Below are 14353 nucleotides of genomic sequence, written 5' to 3'. Positions count from 1 at the left end.
TAAGGCTTTTCTGTCCTTTGATATGGACAGTCCGTCTGACCATCTCTACTACTGTAATCTCCAGTGTCACAGAACACAGGTGTGAGACAACCCAGATCCTAAAAGAGACTATATTCTTCCTTTTTGGTGTTTTTTAAACTGCTTTGGAGTTTATATGTAGGGTACAAAACCCATCTGAACCCATCTATTTACATTTTTGGTGCCCACGAGTTTTGTATGCGGTGTGATGTCTCAGTTCACAGTGTGATCTCACAGCAAGAAGGTTTGAAACCACCAGTCCGTGGTGTCTGAGATGAACTGAGTGAAAACTGTATCTTATTAGATAAAACTGATGTTGACAAACTGCATAATTTGCAGTTGAAAAAAGTAATAAATCAGAATATATCAGAATATATCTTATCGCAACATCCCAGAATGTTTGAAATGTTTAAAAAATGTTTAAAATCGCGATAAGATCGTATATCGTGGCTTACGTATCGTGATAATATTGTATTGTGGGGCCTCTGGTGATTCGCACCCCTACCTGATAATCAGACAGAATAGCCTTTTTGTTTTTACTCTGTTATTTAGTCTGACAGTGTTCATATTTGCCGCTTACTGTTTTTGGGTATTGTAGTGTGTGTCGTGACTCACATATCCATCTCATCACCACAAGCTAGTAGAGATCAGTTAACTTAAACGTTTCTTTTTCTTTCAATTTAAGTTAACTTTAAATAGCAGCATTGATCTCATTCACTCTTGTCGCAATTTTTCTGCCATTGGCACAGAAACAAGACATCATCCTTCTCAATCACATCTATATACTGTAGCTCTGTTTGGCTCAACTTCAGATCTACTGTATTTGAATTCCTTAAAACAATCTGGGCAGCAATCCTGAGGGCTGGAACCAGGCAAGTTTGCTCTCACAGTCCAAAGATATGCAGGTTAGCTGTATCTAGGAACCACAGGGTTCCAACAGTCATTTTTCCTGGTTGAAGCTCCATGGTCTGCCTCGATTCTTTCTACTGTGCTTTAACAAAGGAAACACTTTGGCTTTCATGCAATATCTACATAACCATTGCTTGACGTGACAACTTTACTTTACTAACTATGGCACCTCCTTATGTAACACCAGCAGTGTTTGGGGCCGATGACCAAGAGAAGCTGCACATTACGCAGCACATTCTCAAACAAACTATGCTGTCCAAGTTGCTGTTGAGGCCATCTCAGCAACGTCACATGGGATTCAATGCACTCTGCTGTTTTTCAATAGATACACTGCCTTTCTCTCTTCCCTCCTTGTATCCCTGCGTGTGCTTGTATTCAAGCCTTTTGTGTGTTTTCCCTTCAGTGTCAACTCTGTGTACCCCTGAATCTCTCCATTCTGCAGTCTGGTCCTATAGGTACACTGTACTCTATATCAACATCTCTTTCTATCTGCAGCCTCGGGCACGGGGTATCGCAAGGGCAGATTGGGCTCCACCTTCCACGAGTCTTAATGTCTCAGGTGACTCTCCGCAGACACACACACACACACAGACTCACACACACGCAAACACAAGCAGAAATATACATGCTTCCCATCTAATGCATAATTCAGACTTCAAGTAATTGCAGACACATCCGAGTACATATATCCAGGCTGCCTTTCTCCTACACTATGACCCCAGGTGCCTTTAATTTCCCATGCATTATTCCAGTGCTTCAAGAATGCCAGTGCTTACTCCCAAAAGGACAGCAGGTGTGAGTGTGTGAGCTTAAAGTCATCACTCCCATCTCTAGCTTTCAGTGGGGGCCACACAACCAGAGCATTAAAAATGCCTCCATCTGCTTACCAGCTAAGGAACTCTAATATGATCGGGGGTGTTTGATGGGCAAAATAACAAGGAACACTGAAATATGCATTAGTATGCAGGCTTTTTATTTTCAACAACTGTAAGAGAGAGAAATAAGGAGCGGGAGAGAGGCAGACAGATCAGCCTGGTAGAAATTATGAGCAATTAGAATAAAAAAATTCTGCCAAAAATATTTGAATCTACACTTCAGGAAGTATTTCTTTACAGCATTAAAGTCTTTAACAGCCATCTGCTCCAGTCAGAGTCAGTAATACCTCAGCTGATACTAGCAACACAGAAACAGAAAATATGGCCATGCCAGGAAAGCATATTTGTCTGACACATTTGCCTCGTCTGTACTGTACTGAACTGGACTACAAAGATTTTTCATTTCATGAAACATGTCAAAAGCAAGTCAAACACAAATGTAAGAAAATCTCCTTATAGATATATAGTGTTTGTCTGTACATGGTATGTGTGAATTGAGACATGTGTGTGGTGTAGCTGCTGAGTGGAAATTATATGAGAAAGTGGAGAATATGAAAAATAAGAGAGAAGTATTGTCATGTCGGTATATATGCCACAAAATAAGCGCCAAACGTGCACGCGCCAAACCCCGTTGATCGCACTGAATAGAATGGAACTGAACATGAACTAAAAAAGTCAGATACAGAAAGACAAACAGATCTGAACAGACTGCGAGCCTGTACAGAGAAACCGCGGCACTACTGGGGTCCGTTTGCAATCACTTCATGTAGCTCTGCAGCAGAGAAGAGTGGGGACAGAGAGATAAGCAAAGCAAAGTACTGCATGTAGGAAGAAGATGGACATGTTCAAGACAAAAACACTTGCACTATCAGTCTATTACAGCAAAATGTACCTGAGGTTTACAAGGTTTAGGCTGTGTCCATATTCTATGATGAAAGATCTCTAAATAAACACTGGCAGCACCAATGACACTAATGCAGAACGGCAACGTGTATAATCATCTCCTGTGTAAAGTCATCATTACATGGCAATTTGGTACTTCCTACAACAAAGCAAATTTCCCAACCTGTTATTTCCATCGTTTCATTCCCCTTTCAGTTCTCTCTTTATCTCAATTAGTAGAATGTGACGTTGTCAAATTAAATTACATCTCGTTGATGAGACATGACACCAGTTATAGAGTGCTCAATGAGAGAGAGTGTCGAGGATTGTCTGCGTCTCCGACTGTCTCAATCCCCTTTGGTCATGCAACATCATTTCATAATAGCATTTTATTGATTCATTTGTAGCAACTGCTGAAATTTAGCCTAAGGTTTGTATTAACAGTAGCTCTTAGCTGCCTCACACTTTTTTTATAATGTAGCTGTAGTACAATCCAATAGCCTCTTTCCTTCCAAAATCTCTCATAAGCACTGTCTCAATTTCCTTTCCTCTACTGACTCTTTTTTTCTCCTTTCCCTTTTTAACCTACCTTTTCTATAAGCCGGGTCCTGGAGGGGGGGGGGGGGGGGGCACAGAGGAAACACTGGAAGTAAGGGGGAGCACAACGCACAACTCAATTATACATCAAAGAACTTATGTTGGGGACACCACGGAAGGGGGAGCGAAGAAAGAGGTGGAGAGGAAGACGGCTGAGGACAAAAGGGGTTTCACTTGGATGAGGAGGGACCTCGGCGACGGTTGCTGGTATCAGTGTTAGTCGGGGACTACAGGGAAAACAGACCACGCTTACTTAAGAGAGAGCAGTATTGACTCTTCTGTTTCTTTCTGACACATAATGATTTACAGAAAGCTAATGATCTATAACGACTTACACCTCAGGTTCCAAACCCATGATTTTCCCAATCAGTGCAATAATGTTTTAGACTCTCTCCCCAGCCCTGTCTCCTAAAAATGATGTTCCCATACAACTTAACTGCAGGAAACATATGTTATCGTGGATAACGTTTGTCTTTGACATATCACAAATAGTCCACGGACAGCTGCAGCAAGTGATGTAGTACAAGGAGCAATGAGAGTTGCGTGGAATAATAAAGTTATTGAAAGTTATGTGGTATAATAACGAGTAGAACAAGTGAGAAAGTCCACTACTGGGCGGGCAGGAGGAGAGGTGGATGGGTCAAACAAACACCGTGTTCATGTCCCGTGTGAAACATACTCATTTTAAGCCAAATTGTGTTTTTTTTATACTAAATCTAACCTAGTAGTTTTGTTGCCTAAACCTAACAAACTTTGTTTTGTTTTGTTTCAATTTACAACATTAACCATGTGTTTAAAACTGTAACCGTTATCTGCGACAAAATATCCCCTCGAAACGTAATTGAGAATGCAGTTTAGTTGTATGGAAACGTACTGTAATTTTGTAGGAGACAGGGTTGTTCTCACTAACGACTCAAGCAAAAGGCCTGAAGTGGAGAGCTAGAATAAGGACAGACAAGGAAGGAGCACTGATGATGCAGTTAGTGGTATCATCAGACCCTTGGAGGACAGTAAGGCATTCACATTCATTGATTTTAGTCCAACTTTGAGAATCAAATCTCAAAGTCCTTGCAGTGAAGGAAGTTTCCTGTACACACATTGCCTCTGTACGTTGTACTGTCTATTCAAAGATTCAGTCAGAAAATCCTACAGAGAAAACAATGCTGAAAGCTGAAAGCCCCGCTAGCAGCCACTATGGTGCTAGACAGTACAATGAATTTATAATATATGATGAATTGCTTTTCTAGCCTTACCAGTAGTGGAGACAAAATGTAAAAGTCGATGGTGGTACTATTCAAATCAAACTGGTTCAGCCTGTGAGGAGCATATAAATGTGCGGAGGTGAATCTCTTTGCAATTAGCCTGTTAAACGATGAGATATGAGTCTTGTGCAAAGCTGACATTTTGGGTTTAGAGTCACACCAGAGGAAAAGGGTTAAACCTCTGGGGGACATGAATGCCTAAATAAATATCATGGTCATCTGCCACTTCGATTTAGATTCTTGTGTGTGTGTGTACTGGCTTGAGGTGGCACTAGAGAAAGGTGTTGTGATGTCTTACTGGAAACCATAGTTTTAGAAGGACCGACTTATATATCCATGATCAGTGCCCTCCGCTAGCGGGGCAAAAAAAGCTGGTTTGTTCTATAAGAGGAAGTGCCAAACAAGACGCTGCTAGACACCATCAGACTGACTAGAATGACAACCTGAAGATGCAGCAGAGATTTGACAAAGATGTGCTGTAAGTTGGAGCTTAAACATCTGCTTGCCACCTTAATTAGTTTGAGAGGTTGTCATGTATGCCTGCTGCAACATAGCTCTTTACAACCTGGGATCTGAGGTGTAAATTGAACAGTAAAAGCAACGGCAAAAACCCCCAACATATTTTAACAAGCATGGCTTTTAACTACAATATGAGTCCATTAGGCGTGTAAGAAAATATCGATTACACAAGTATTGCGATATTATGTTGTGCGATACTGAATCGATTCTCCAAAACACTGTAGCAATTTTTAATTAACTTCTTAAAAATCCAGCCGCTACTCAATCTTTCGGAGGTTGTAGCAGGCTCAGGTTTGGCATCATGAAACTAGAAAACCTATGGAATCCATTGGTACTAATCATACTGGCTTGTCGGGAAGGAGGCTAAATAACGATCCAAAGTTACACTAAATTAGTAGTAATTTTTGCCTATTCTAAAATAGTGTATTTCTGCTGTGTCCTTTATTATATGACAGTTTTCCTAAAATCAAATATATATCAAAAAACAATATATCACCTCGCAATATATTGAATCATTACCCCAGTATCATGATATCTATCGTATCGCCAGATTCTTGCCAATACACATCCCTAGAGTCCAAGTTGTACTATCTTCCATAGAAAGCAGTCATGCTTTCTATGGAAGATAGTACAAGGTATTATTCAAGTTAATCACATTTTACTCTACAGCAAGCTTTTGTATATGTATGGCTCACTGCTGGTCGCAACAGTATTCCTATTTCTTTCCTCCATACCTCTCTATAATGCATCATTTTTCTTTAATGCCTTTCTCCCTACCAGCTCAACTGTGGAAGTGACAGCCCAAACAGATTTGAGCAAATTGGAAAGGCTATAAAGCTCTATTAAGGAAAATCTAGCCACGGTCTGAGGAACAGTGAGGGTGGGAAACAGACGAATGGGGAGGGAGGCGCATATGGAGACACAGAGGAAGACACACGGAAAGAGGAAACTGTATAATTCCAAAATGAAGCCCCGGGGAGGTTGAAGGCACGACTTGTAGCCGAACAACTTTTTTCCACACATTAATTTCTCTCTTCTTTCAGCAGAGTTTTGTTTCTATAACCGTGGTGTCATACACACCACAAAAAGCGATGAGAGCTAGCACTTTGTCCTTCTATCTGTCTCCCACATAAACACAATCACACAAGCTGCTGCAAAAATATGGAGGGACTGACAAGATGCACAACGGTCTTCAATGTTAGCAAAACCTTGTCAGAATTCACAATTCTGCCAAGTGAGTGTTAGAGGGAAGGAGAGCGCCAAAGGCAGGGTGGGGGTGGGGATGCAGGGGTGGGACCCACACACTTGAAAGAAAGGGAGAGAGGGAACGACAGGTTGATTTATTCAAAGAGTGAGGAGTGGGTGAATCAAACTTTAATGGCTTTTGGGAGTGCAAGCCGTTCTCTCTCCCCCTTCAATCTTACCCCTCTCACTCACTCAGTCTTTTCTTGTGTGCTCCCACCTTACTTCCCTTACTTCCCTTACTTCTCCCTCTCTCTCTCTCTCTCTCTCTCTCTGAATACACTTTTTGATGGTCACTCAAACACGAGCCGTAGTTCTTTTTTGACAGACAAACAGGGCCCATCGCTGCGTAGCACGCAAATCAAGGTGCTCTTCATGCTCAGTGGGATAAAGTAAATGACAGAAAGATAAAGAGAGGAAGAGGAGGTGATTTACCTTCACGAGTGGCAGCATGCGTGATGCCCAGGCAGTATTTGTTGCGTTAACCCCTGGACTGGAAAGGATGCGCGGAAAAAATTGTTCTACAGGAACGACATCCTCTCTGACAACTCACTTAAGCAACCACTTGCCCTGAAAGGCTCACTGAAGTCTGCAAATGAATCATCAGTCATGGTAGTGAATGACTGCACTCACTCATTTAAAAATGTGCTATCCACACATGAACCAAGCATATAGTATATATCCACAGTGAATATCTGCAGATGGAGAGTTACATCCTCCCCCCCACACACACACACAACCAAATCAGTGAAATGCAAAGAATATGTGAACAACCAGCTGGTAAAACATCCTGGGCCTGTAAATAAACAGACCATATGTACTGTATTTATTATGATGTATAGAAAATAGAGGAGTTAGTGTAGGAGTTTGGATTAGTTTGTAGAGGATGATCATGTGCTATGGTCAGCGCTGTCAGACATAATCATATGGGCAGATGGAGAAAGATAACAAAAGCAAAAAACTTATACATACAGGTACATACATCAAATTTGACCTCTGCATTTAAACCATCCTTAGGAACAGTGGGCTCCTGTAAAGCGCCCAGGGAGCAACTTGGGGTTCAGTGTCTTGCTCAAGGAGACTTCGTAATGCAGAATAGAGGGGGGGTCGACACGCCAACCTGGTGGTTAAAGGACAACCACTCTACCCACTGAGCTACAGCAGCCCCAAGGCTAAAATGTATAGGGACACTATCGAGCCCCCTTGCCACACCCAAGCACAAGAATCATATCAGATAACACCGGTTAGCACGTTGAATGCGAGTGCCAAGTTTCTTTTTTTTTTTTGCAACACTAGCCCCTCAAAAAAAACTTCCTGTTTCATGGTGAATAATGCGTCGCCACGGCAACAGCATTCCACGAAAGCTCAAAAGCTTTTGCGTCTGGCATCGCGAAGGTCTTAACAATTTGCTGACCAAATTTGAGGTGAATTTGGTTAACCTGCTAAGAGCAGTAAGCCAAAGTATAGCGATTTTGGACTGAAAATGCTTATTATATTCATAATATTTTATTGTTCAACACAGGCCATTTCAGTATATATGACAATGAAATAGAAATACATTTGGTTTACTTTTGTACTGCACTTTTTAGGTGGACGTATTACTGGCACCTGGCATGCTCTTTCAGTCCAAAATGGCAGAAACGTTAATATAATTAAAAAATATACGTTCTTTGCTGTTACTTCCTGTTGCCAGTAGGTGGTGTTATGAGTGTGATTCATAATTGGCCTGTAGATGTCTTCAGGCCGGGATGCTCATAAAACCCAAGGTATATTTAACAGAACTACCAACAGTTTCAACACTTCTTAAAGCACTTTCTTTTTAACTGATTTCAGGAACAGCTTCTCAAATGCCATCAAAAACTGGAGAAAATATCTGCAGCCAATTCTTCAAAAACTGTTTTTTTTTGGAGAAACCACAACTTTTGCCCAGAATTGGCACCAAATCTATGAGGAGAAAGTTATAAACTGAGCCTGAGGTGAGTAAAATATTGACTGCTTCCCATTTAACCTTCTCACTTTATCCATTTTTTCTCCCTTTCTCCCTAAATCCCTCCATCCCTCCCTATGGGGCTCAGGGTCTTAGTGTCAGGCAGAATTCTCTTTGAGGCCTGCGCCTGTCAACCAGCCACCACTCAGCTCAGTAACCACTAGATTCAATTACACTAGACCAGGAGAGATGATACTGAAATCATTATGGGCTAAATCCAACTTCTAGGAGGAGGTGTTTGTGTGTGTGTGTTTCATGTTTGTGTGCCTTCTATGTGCAGGATGACTGTGTAGAAGTTGAGTCACAAATATTTCATGACTGTAATTTCAAAATAAATGTAGAAATTCCTATTAAGTTCCCAGAGAGCCTTGCAACTGCAGCGATATTAGTCCTCCATATACTGTAGGTGCTGCCTTAGAGCTGAAATATCTGTTTGTAACCTGGTAAACAAATTACCTTGTGGATGCTGTAACCTGCCGAGATACAGGGCAGGAGGCGATAAAAGATTAGGGATTGAATTTCAGCTTTCAGAAGTGAAAAAAAAGGCAAAGAAGAAAAGGAATATAACAGATTCATCTATGTTCTACCTGACAGCGACAGAGGGCACATCAAATAGCAGGTGCCTCTGTTTTGCTGCCAGAGCCCACATCAAGCACTGAGCAGCCCATTCACAGGCGTAATAGGAGCTCTCAAACACCCTCTGCCAATATTATCTCAAATATGAGTGCATTTGTGTGTGCGTGCGTGAAATGCTGTCATGCTATTCATCGCAAAATTGTTTGGAGGAAGTAGTAGCCAAAAGTTGGGGGCTAAAATCATGCTGGTTTGAATTCCTCTCTTCTACTCAACTGTTATCATAGAGCCTTTGAGCAGTGGACCTACTTACCAAACACACAATTATCCAACTGATAAAAGCCACTGAGCCAGATTTCTGTTCTGGGCAGTATGCCACTAAACAAAATATTTCATTGAACATTGTTTTAGGAACAAATAACCTGAGGTTTCTGATGAGGATTCCTGTTGCTATGCTTCTATTGAAGTCAAATACAGAAACTTGTATTTATCAGACCAGACTGAAGGGCTTTTCTTTCTCTAGATGTCTGACTTTCACCTGAGGTGTCTCCACCTTGGGCAGCCCTCTCCTATGACATCAGCTGTAGTTCGTCAGAGCTTACTGTAGGTTAGAGAGGGACATTGAGATATGACTGATAGAAAATAGAGGCTGAGGAGGGATTTGCTCACCTGCCTGACATACCTGAGAGACAGTAAACAGATAAAGTTTGGATATCTTATCACCTGGAGCCTCTTGCCTGTCTGCCAAAACATTTAATCCATCTATGTGCATTAAAGCGCTGGTCTGAAGTCAGGCTGTACAATCTTGTGTGCATCATTACTGCGATATCGAAGGCAGGATTCCACTGCACTGCATATCTACTGTAGGTAGGGATGAATGTGTGTACTGGCAAGAGGATGAAAAGGGGATGGTATTTATATGGTGAAAAGCTACAAGCGGAGAGGCGCAACCAAAAAAATTAAACAAAACTTATACCTTGCTAATATCATGGGAAAACAAGTATAGATAATATCTACAAACTTGTGTGGTGAATATGTACGAGCCAATAATGGCATAAAGAAAATATGCTTTGAGAACATTTATGCGCTAGCCCAAGAAACAGGCACTTAAGGGGCCAGATTCCCCCTTACCGACAAGCAAAGCAAAGCACAGACTTTTTGATGGTTCTAGAGATTATCTTTTCAGATGTTCCTGTAGTGTGAGGTATGTGAGTGTTTTTTACATCCCCCTATCGGCTCAGAAGTCCATCCAGGCCGCACCGATTACAAAAATATTAAACGTTCAACATTTACGATCGAATATCCTATTGTGTGTGAGGAACCCCGGGGACAGCCGGTAACGCAGTCACGTGAGAAAGAACGATTGCCAATTGGGAACCAAGCTGACTGAAGAAGAAAGGACAACGACCGCAGTCATGGCGGCCGTGGCTAATGCAATCGCAAAGCTTAAAGTAGTAGTAAGATGGACCTCAGAAATGGAGGACCAACTTGTTGATTTGTGGCAACAACACAAGTGTTTATTTAAATGTATCCATGACTTCATCCATATTTTTTTTCTTTGTGAATTTTCAGCACAAAGTAGTGCAAACACTAACATCGCTAGTTCTTCCTGGCTGTTGTCCACCATGTTTGTTTACATTAAAGTAGCGTTTGATTGCGAGAGATTTTGCAAGATTTCCGATTTTGAGAGTCGGGACACTTGTTTTTCATGAATGGAATTTGTTATACTATAGGAACAAAACTGTTCAATTTAACATAACATGTAAATGTGTGGGGTCTCTCACATCAACATCTGTTAAGATTTAAATTTTTTTTTTAGTGTGGGCCAGCCTTAAGGCAGAAGAGACTGCAGAGAAAGCGAAGCAGAAGAAAGAACAAGATAAAACTGTTTGTGGTCAGGGGCAGTGTATGGACCAGCAGGAGATGGCACACACTGGGCACACTTAGAGAAGTTGTTAGAGCTGGCATTTGATATGATCACAGTGGCACTGACAGAGAGACCGACTCCCAGTGGGGGAGTGTGAGGGTCAGGCAGCTGGGGGGCGGTGTGTGTGTTTTTGGGGAGGGTTGTTCTTTAAGCCATGCATGGTCCCGCAGTTGCTCAGACAGCAGCTCTGTACACTCAAAACATTTTGTCGATAGAGGGCTCGCTATATTGGAGGACTACCCGTCGCGCTTAGGGAATGTGAAAAACACTTCTCAGTATGTTGTTGCTTCACTCCATCATCTCATGCAATAATGGATTTAGGTTGTGGCCCATCTGCTGTTCTATCAAAACATTATTTCTGGTGATAGTCTCCGCTCCTTGTATCCAGTCTCTGCTGCTGCTGGCTGCCTGTGTGAGTGTGTGGAAGCTGTAAATCTGGCCAGCTCATTAGCACTGACAGAGGGAATGCTAGCAGCCCACCTGCTCCCCTTCACCCTCTTTATGGCTCTACAAATTAAAACGACATTTACACACACTCTCCCCCGCTCTCCCTACTGCACTGCTCACCTTGCCACTCACATTGCTTCATCTGCTCACTGCTGAGCTGCGTCAGGTCCACCTCAATACACCTCCTCCTCAAACTATTCTCTGTTTCAACAACACTAAAGCCCTTTTGAGTTGTTTTCTTTTGGCTTCTGTCAATCTGTTGTATCGCTGTGTTAAATTCCATCACTTCAATCCTTTGTTTCTGTCATCACTGCTCTTTTACTTTAACTACTCTGCCATCCATCACCCTTTCCCATCTTTCATCTCTGTGTGCTAAAGTTCAGCAGCACTATCTAGTAGTGCTGATTGTACTCTAACCCCCAGTTACTCTGGCACATCCAGTGAGTGACAGCGTGATGGAATGATGCTGCAGCGTGTTTGCTTCGCCCGCTAGAGGTCAGTTCGTGTCACAGGGGTAATGAGGCCATAAAAATGCAGGTAATGAAAGTTGTGGGAAAACAGGATAAGGTGCAGAAAAGGGTAGAGGAAGGGGAAACAATGAGGAAGAAACTGACTCCTTAAGGAACGTCGTTCCTAAAACTCCCACTTCCAGGTGGAAGAGGTGGAGGGCTTTAATGAAGAGCTCTCTATGTACAGCTGCGTTGTAATTGCAACACAAAGTCATAAAAATATGAATGAATTTTCTGTGTCTCATTTATCAAGAAAGGCACACTAACAACAAAGTTGATTGAGATTTGTGATAAAACACATTCCTCCTGCATTAGTCTCACTCTGTGCTCACATACACGAGATTTGCATATTATATTTTGACTGTTGCGTCTCATTGTTTCAGGCTTCAGGTATTTTCAGTGCAGAGAAACGCCGGTGAATTAGACTCACTGTTGTGTCGAGTGTTTTAAAGAATCTGATCTATTACCACAACCGCAATGCTTCAAATACAAAAGCTTAAATTTTGTACGCACTAGGAGGACAGGACTGACATGAGCAGTAATTCACAGAGTGATGTAAGGGAACTAACAATATGTGAGCGACTGAGGGTCAAACACAGCTCTGTTTAAAGGCTTTCCGGAGGCTAAACCGAAGCCTATTGTTTGCAGAGCTTGGAAAGTCTGTATGTGGACTATAAGTGAGTCCCACACAACTGAGCAGCGGATGCTTTGGCCTGAGAGAACCTTCCCTGGTGGGTGGTCTAAACAGCCTCGTCTTAACAGTCCTTCTTTCTCCCATTTATTTGCCTGACTTTATGGATTGGGGAGAGAAAAAGCCAGTGGCTTTGAAGATTTGGTGAAGACTCAGAGAAAGGCGTATGTGCTCAATATAAACACAACAAGATATGTGGATGTGTGTGTGTGTGTTTGTGTGTGTGGATTTCAGCCCCTGTTTGAAGTCCTCCACTCCACTCTGGCAATTACTTCCATCAAGGATTAGATGAGGGAGAGGGCAAAGAGGAGAGAGGAAGATGGAGAGAAGTGAGAGCCTAGAAGGGAGGTAGCAGATTCAGAGAGAGAGGACAGAGAAGCAAGAGAAACGAAGAGGAGAAAAGAGATTGAGGTCTCCACTGCAGTGAGTGTTTTTCTTTCCTATAAAGGAGGCTGTGCATGCTCTATAAATATGAGCAAGAAGACAACTCGTCAAATCATGGGAAGATCACAGGTGCAGCAAAACGCAGCTATTTCCAGGGCACCAGAGACCGAAAAGCACTATGAATTGTTGATGATCACCATAAGTTGGATGTAACCACCGTGCAGTTACTACTGTTACAGTTGTCATAACATTGAGGTGTTTGAGAAGCAAAAAGGAAACTGTTTTTTGGATGGTCAGTTTTTCTGCTGGCATCATTGTTTTGAGGCTCATAAAACAAGAAATTAAATAGGAATTTTCCTATATACTATACATTTTCATTCAGGGCTGCACAATTAATCAAAATTGTATGCATTTTATTTGCACCATGGCATATTCCAATTTTCTAATCGCAGGAGGCGCAATATTTGTTAAAGGCGAAATGTGTGTCAAAATAGCATTTTAAATTAAATTTTGTGGTGCTGCTGAGATGTCCTGGTCTACACATCATATTTTACAAACTTAAGGAAACATCTTTGTTTGATACAGATCCCCACAGAAATCACACCATAATGATTTTAATATGTTTTTCAATGAAAATGAGAATAATTATTATCACAAATCATATCGCAATTGCAATATCAGTCAAAATAATCGCAATTAGATATTTTTTCAAAATTGTTCAGCCCTATTTTCACTGTACTACTACCTCGGATACATTAAGTTAATAGGTTAATCAATAACTCTCAGTCAGCCTTACCTCTGGGATGTGGACGGTGTAAGGCTGCCCATGAAAGACTGGCGCGTTATCGTTCACGTCTCCAACCTGGATGTTCACCGTGTCTTTGACCACCTGAGGGAGGAAACACCTTTTGGTAAAACTGTTCCAAAGCCTCCTCCGCAAGTTACCTGTCAGAGAACTGCAGTCACTGCAAATGTGCATGAGCCACAACAAGCCAAGATTCAGAGGGAAAGAAAACAGGACAAGTGTGTGATAGATTACCCGCAGGGGAGAGTAGGTTGAACGTCAGTTTGTTTCAGTAACTAAACTGCGTTGAGTTAGACAGGTGTCACAATGATTAAATGTGAGAAAGAGAGAAATAAGGGTGAGAATGAAAGCAAGAGACTGAAAGGGAGACGGATTGAGAGAGACGGTTTCAGTGTGACATTTGGTCAGGTTATATCCAGGTGTCAGCGTGTGACGGGAAGTGTCATAACTGTGATCACAGTGCAAATCTGTCTCTTACCTCTTGAATGTCACTCACGTAGAATTCGACCTGCATCTCTGACTTGGTCTGGTGGAGACAGAGATAGACATCAGCATAAACTTTGCATGCACATGTAGTGCAAAAGAGCAGTGCAGAAAAGCATAAAAAGACATAGAAATGCCACTCTGAACTCAAAACCCTTTCTTTTTCATCCCTCCGTGCAGAAGATTATTGCACTTTTCACTGCACTTTCATCATTTGATAATTTACATTCCGTCTCCTATTTT

The 14353-nt window shown here is 41.8% G+C and overlaps 1 protein-coding gene across 1 annotated transcript in view; it reads right to left on the bottom strand.

Moving 5' to 3' along the window:
- Positions 1 to 14353, bottom strand: part of cdh23 (cadherin-related 23) — a 184685-nt gene that overhangs the window by 122809 nt on the left and 47523 nt on the right. The window contains exons 6-7 of the mRNA XM_074646704.1: positions 14106 to 14153; positions 13619 to 13711 (exon numbers count right to left, since the gene is read on the bottom strand). Coding sequence (XP_074502805.1) covers positions 13619 to 13711; positions 14106 to 14153 — 141 coding nt within the window. The remainder of the gene's footprint in view (positions 1 to 13618; positions 13712 to 14105; positions 14154 to 14353) is intronic.

The sequence above is a fragment of the Sebastes fasciatus genome, chromosome 9 (genome assembly GCF_043250625.1).
Source record: "Sebastes fasciatus isolate fSebFas1 chromosome 9, fSebFas1.pri, whole genome shotgun sequence".
Taxonomy (NCBI): domain Eukaryota; kingdom Metazoa; phylum Chordata; class Actinopteri; order Perciformes; family Sebastidae; genus Sebastes; species Sebastes fasciatus.
This window is presented reverse-complemented; position numbering and strand designations above follow the sequence as displayed.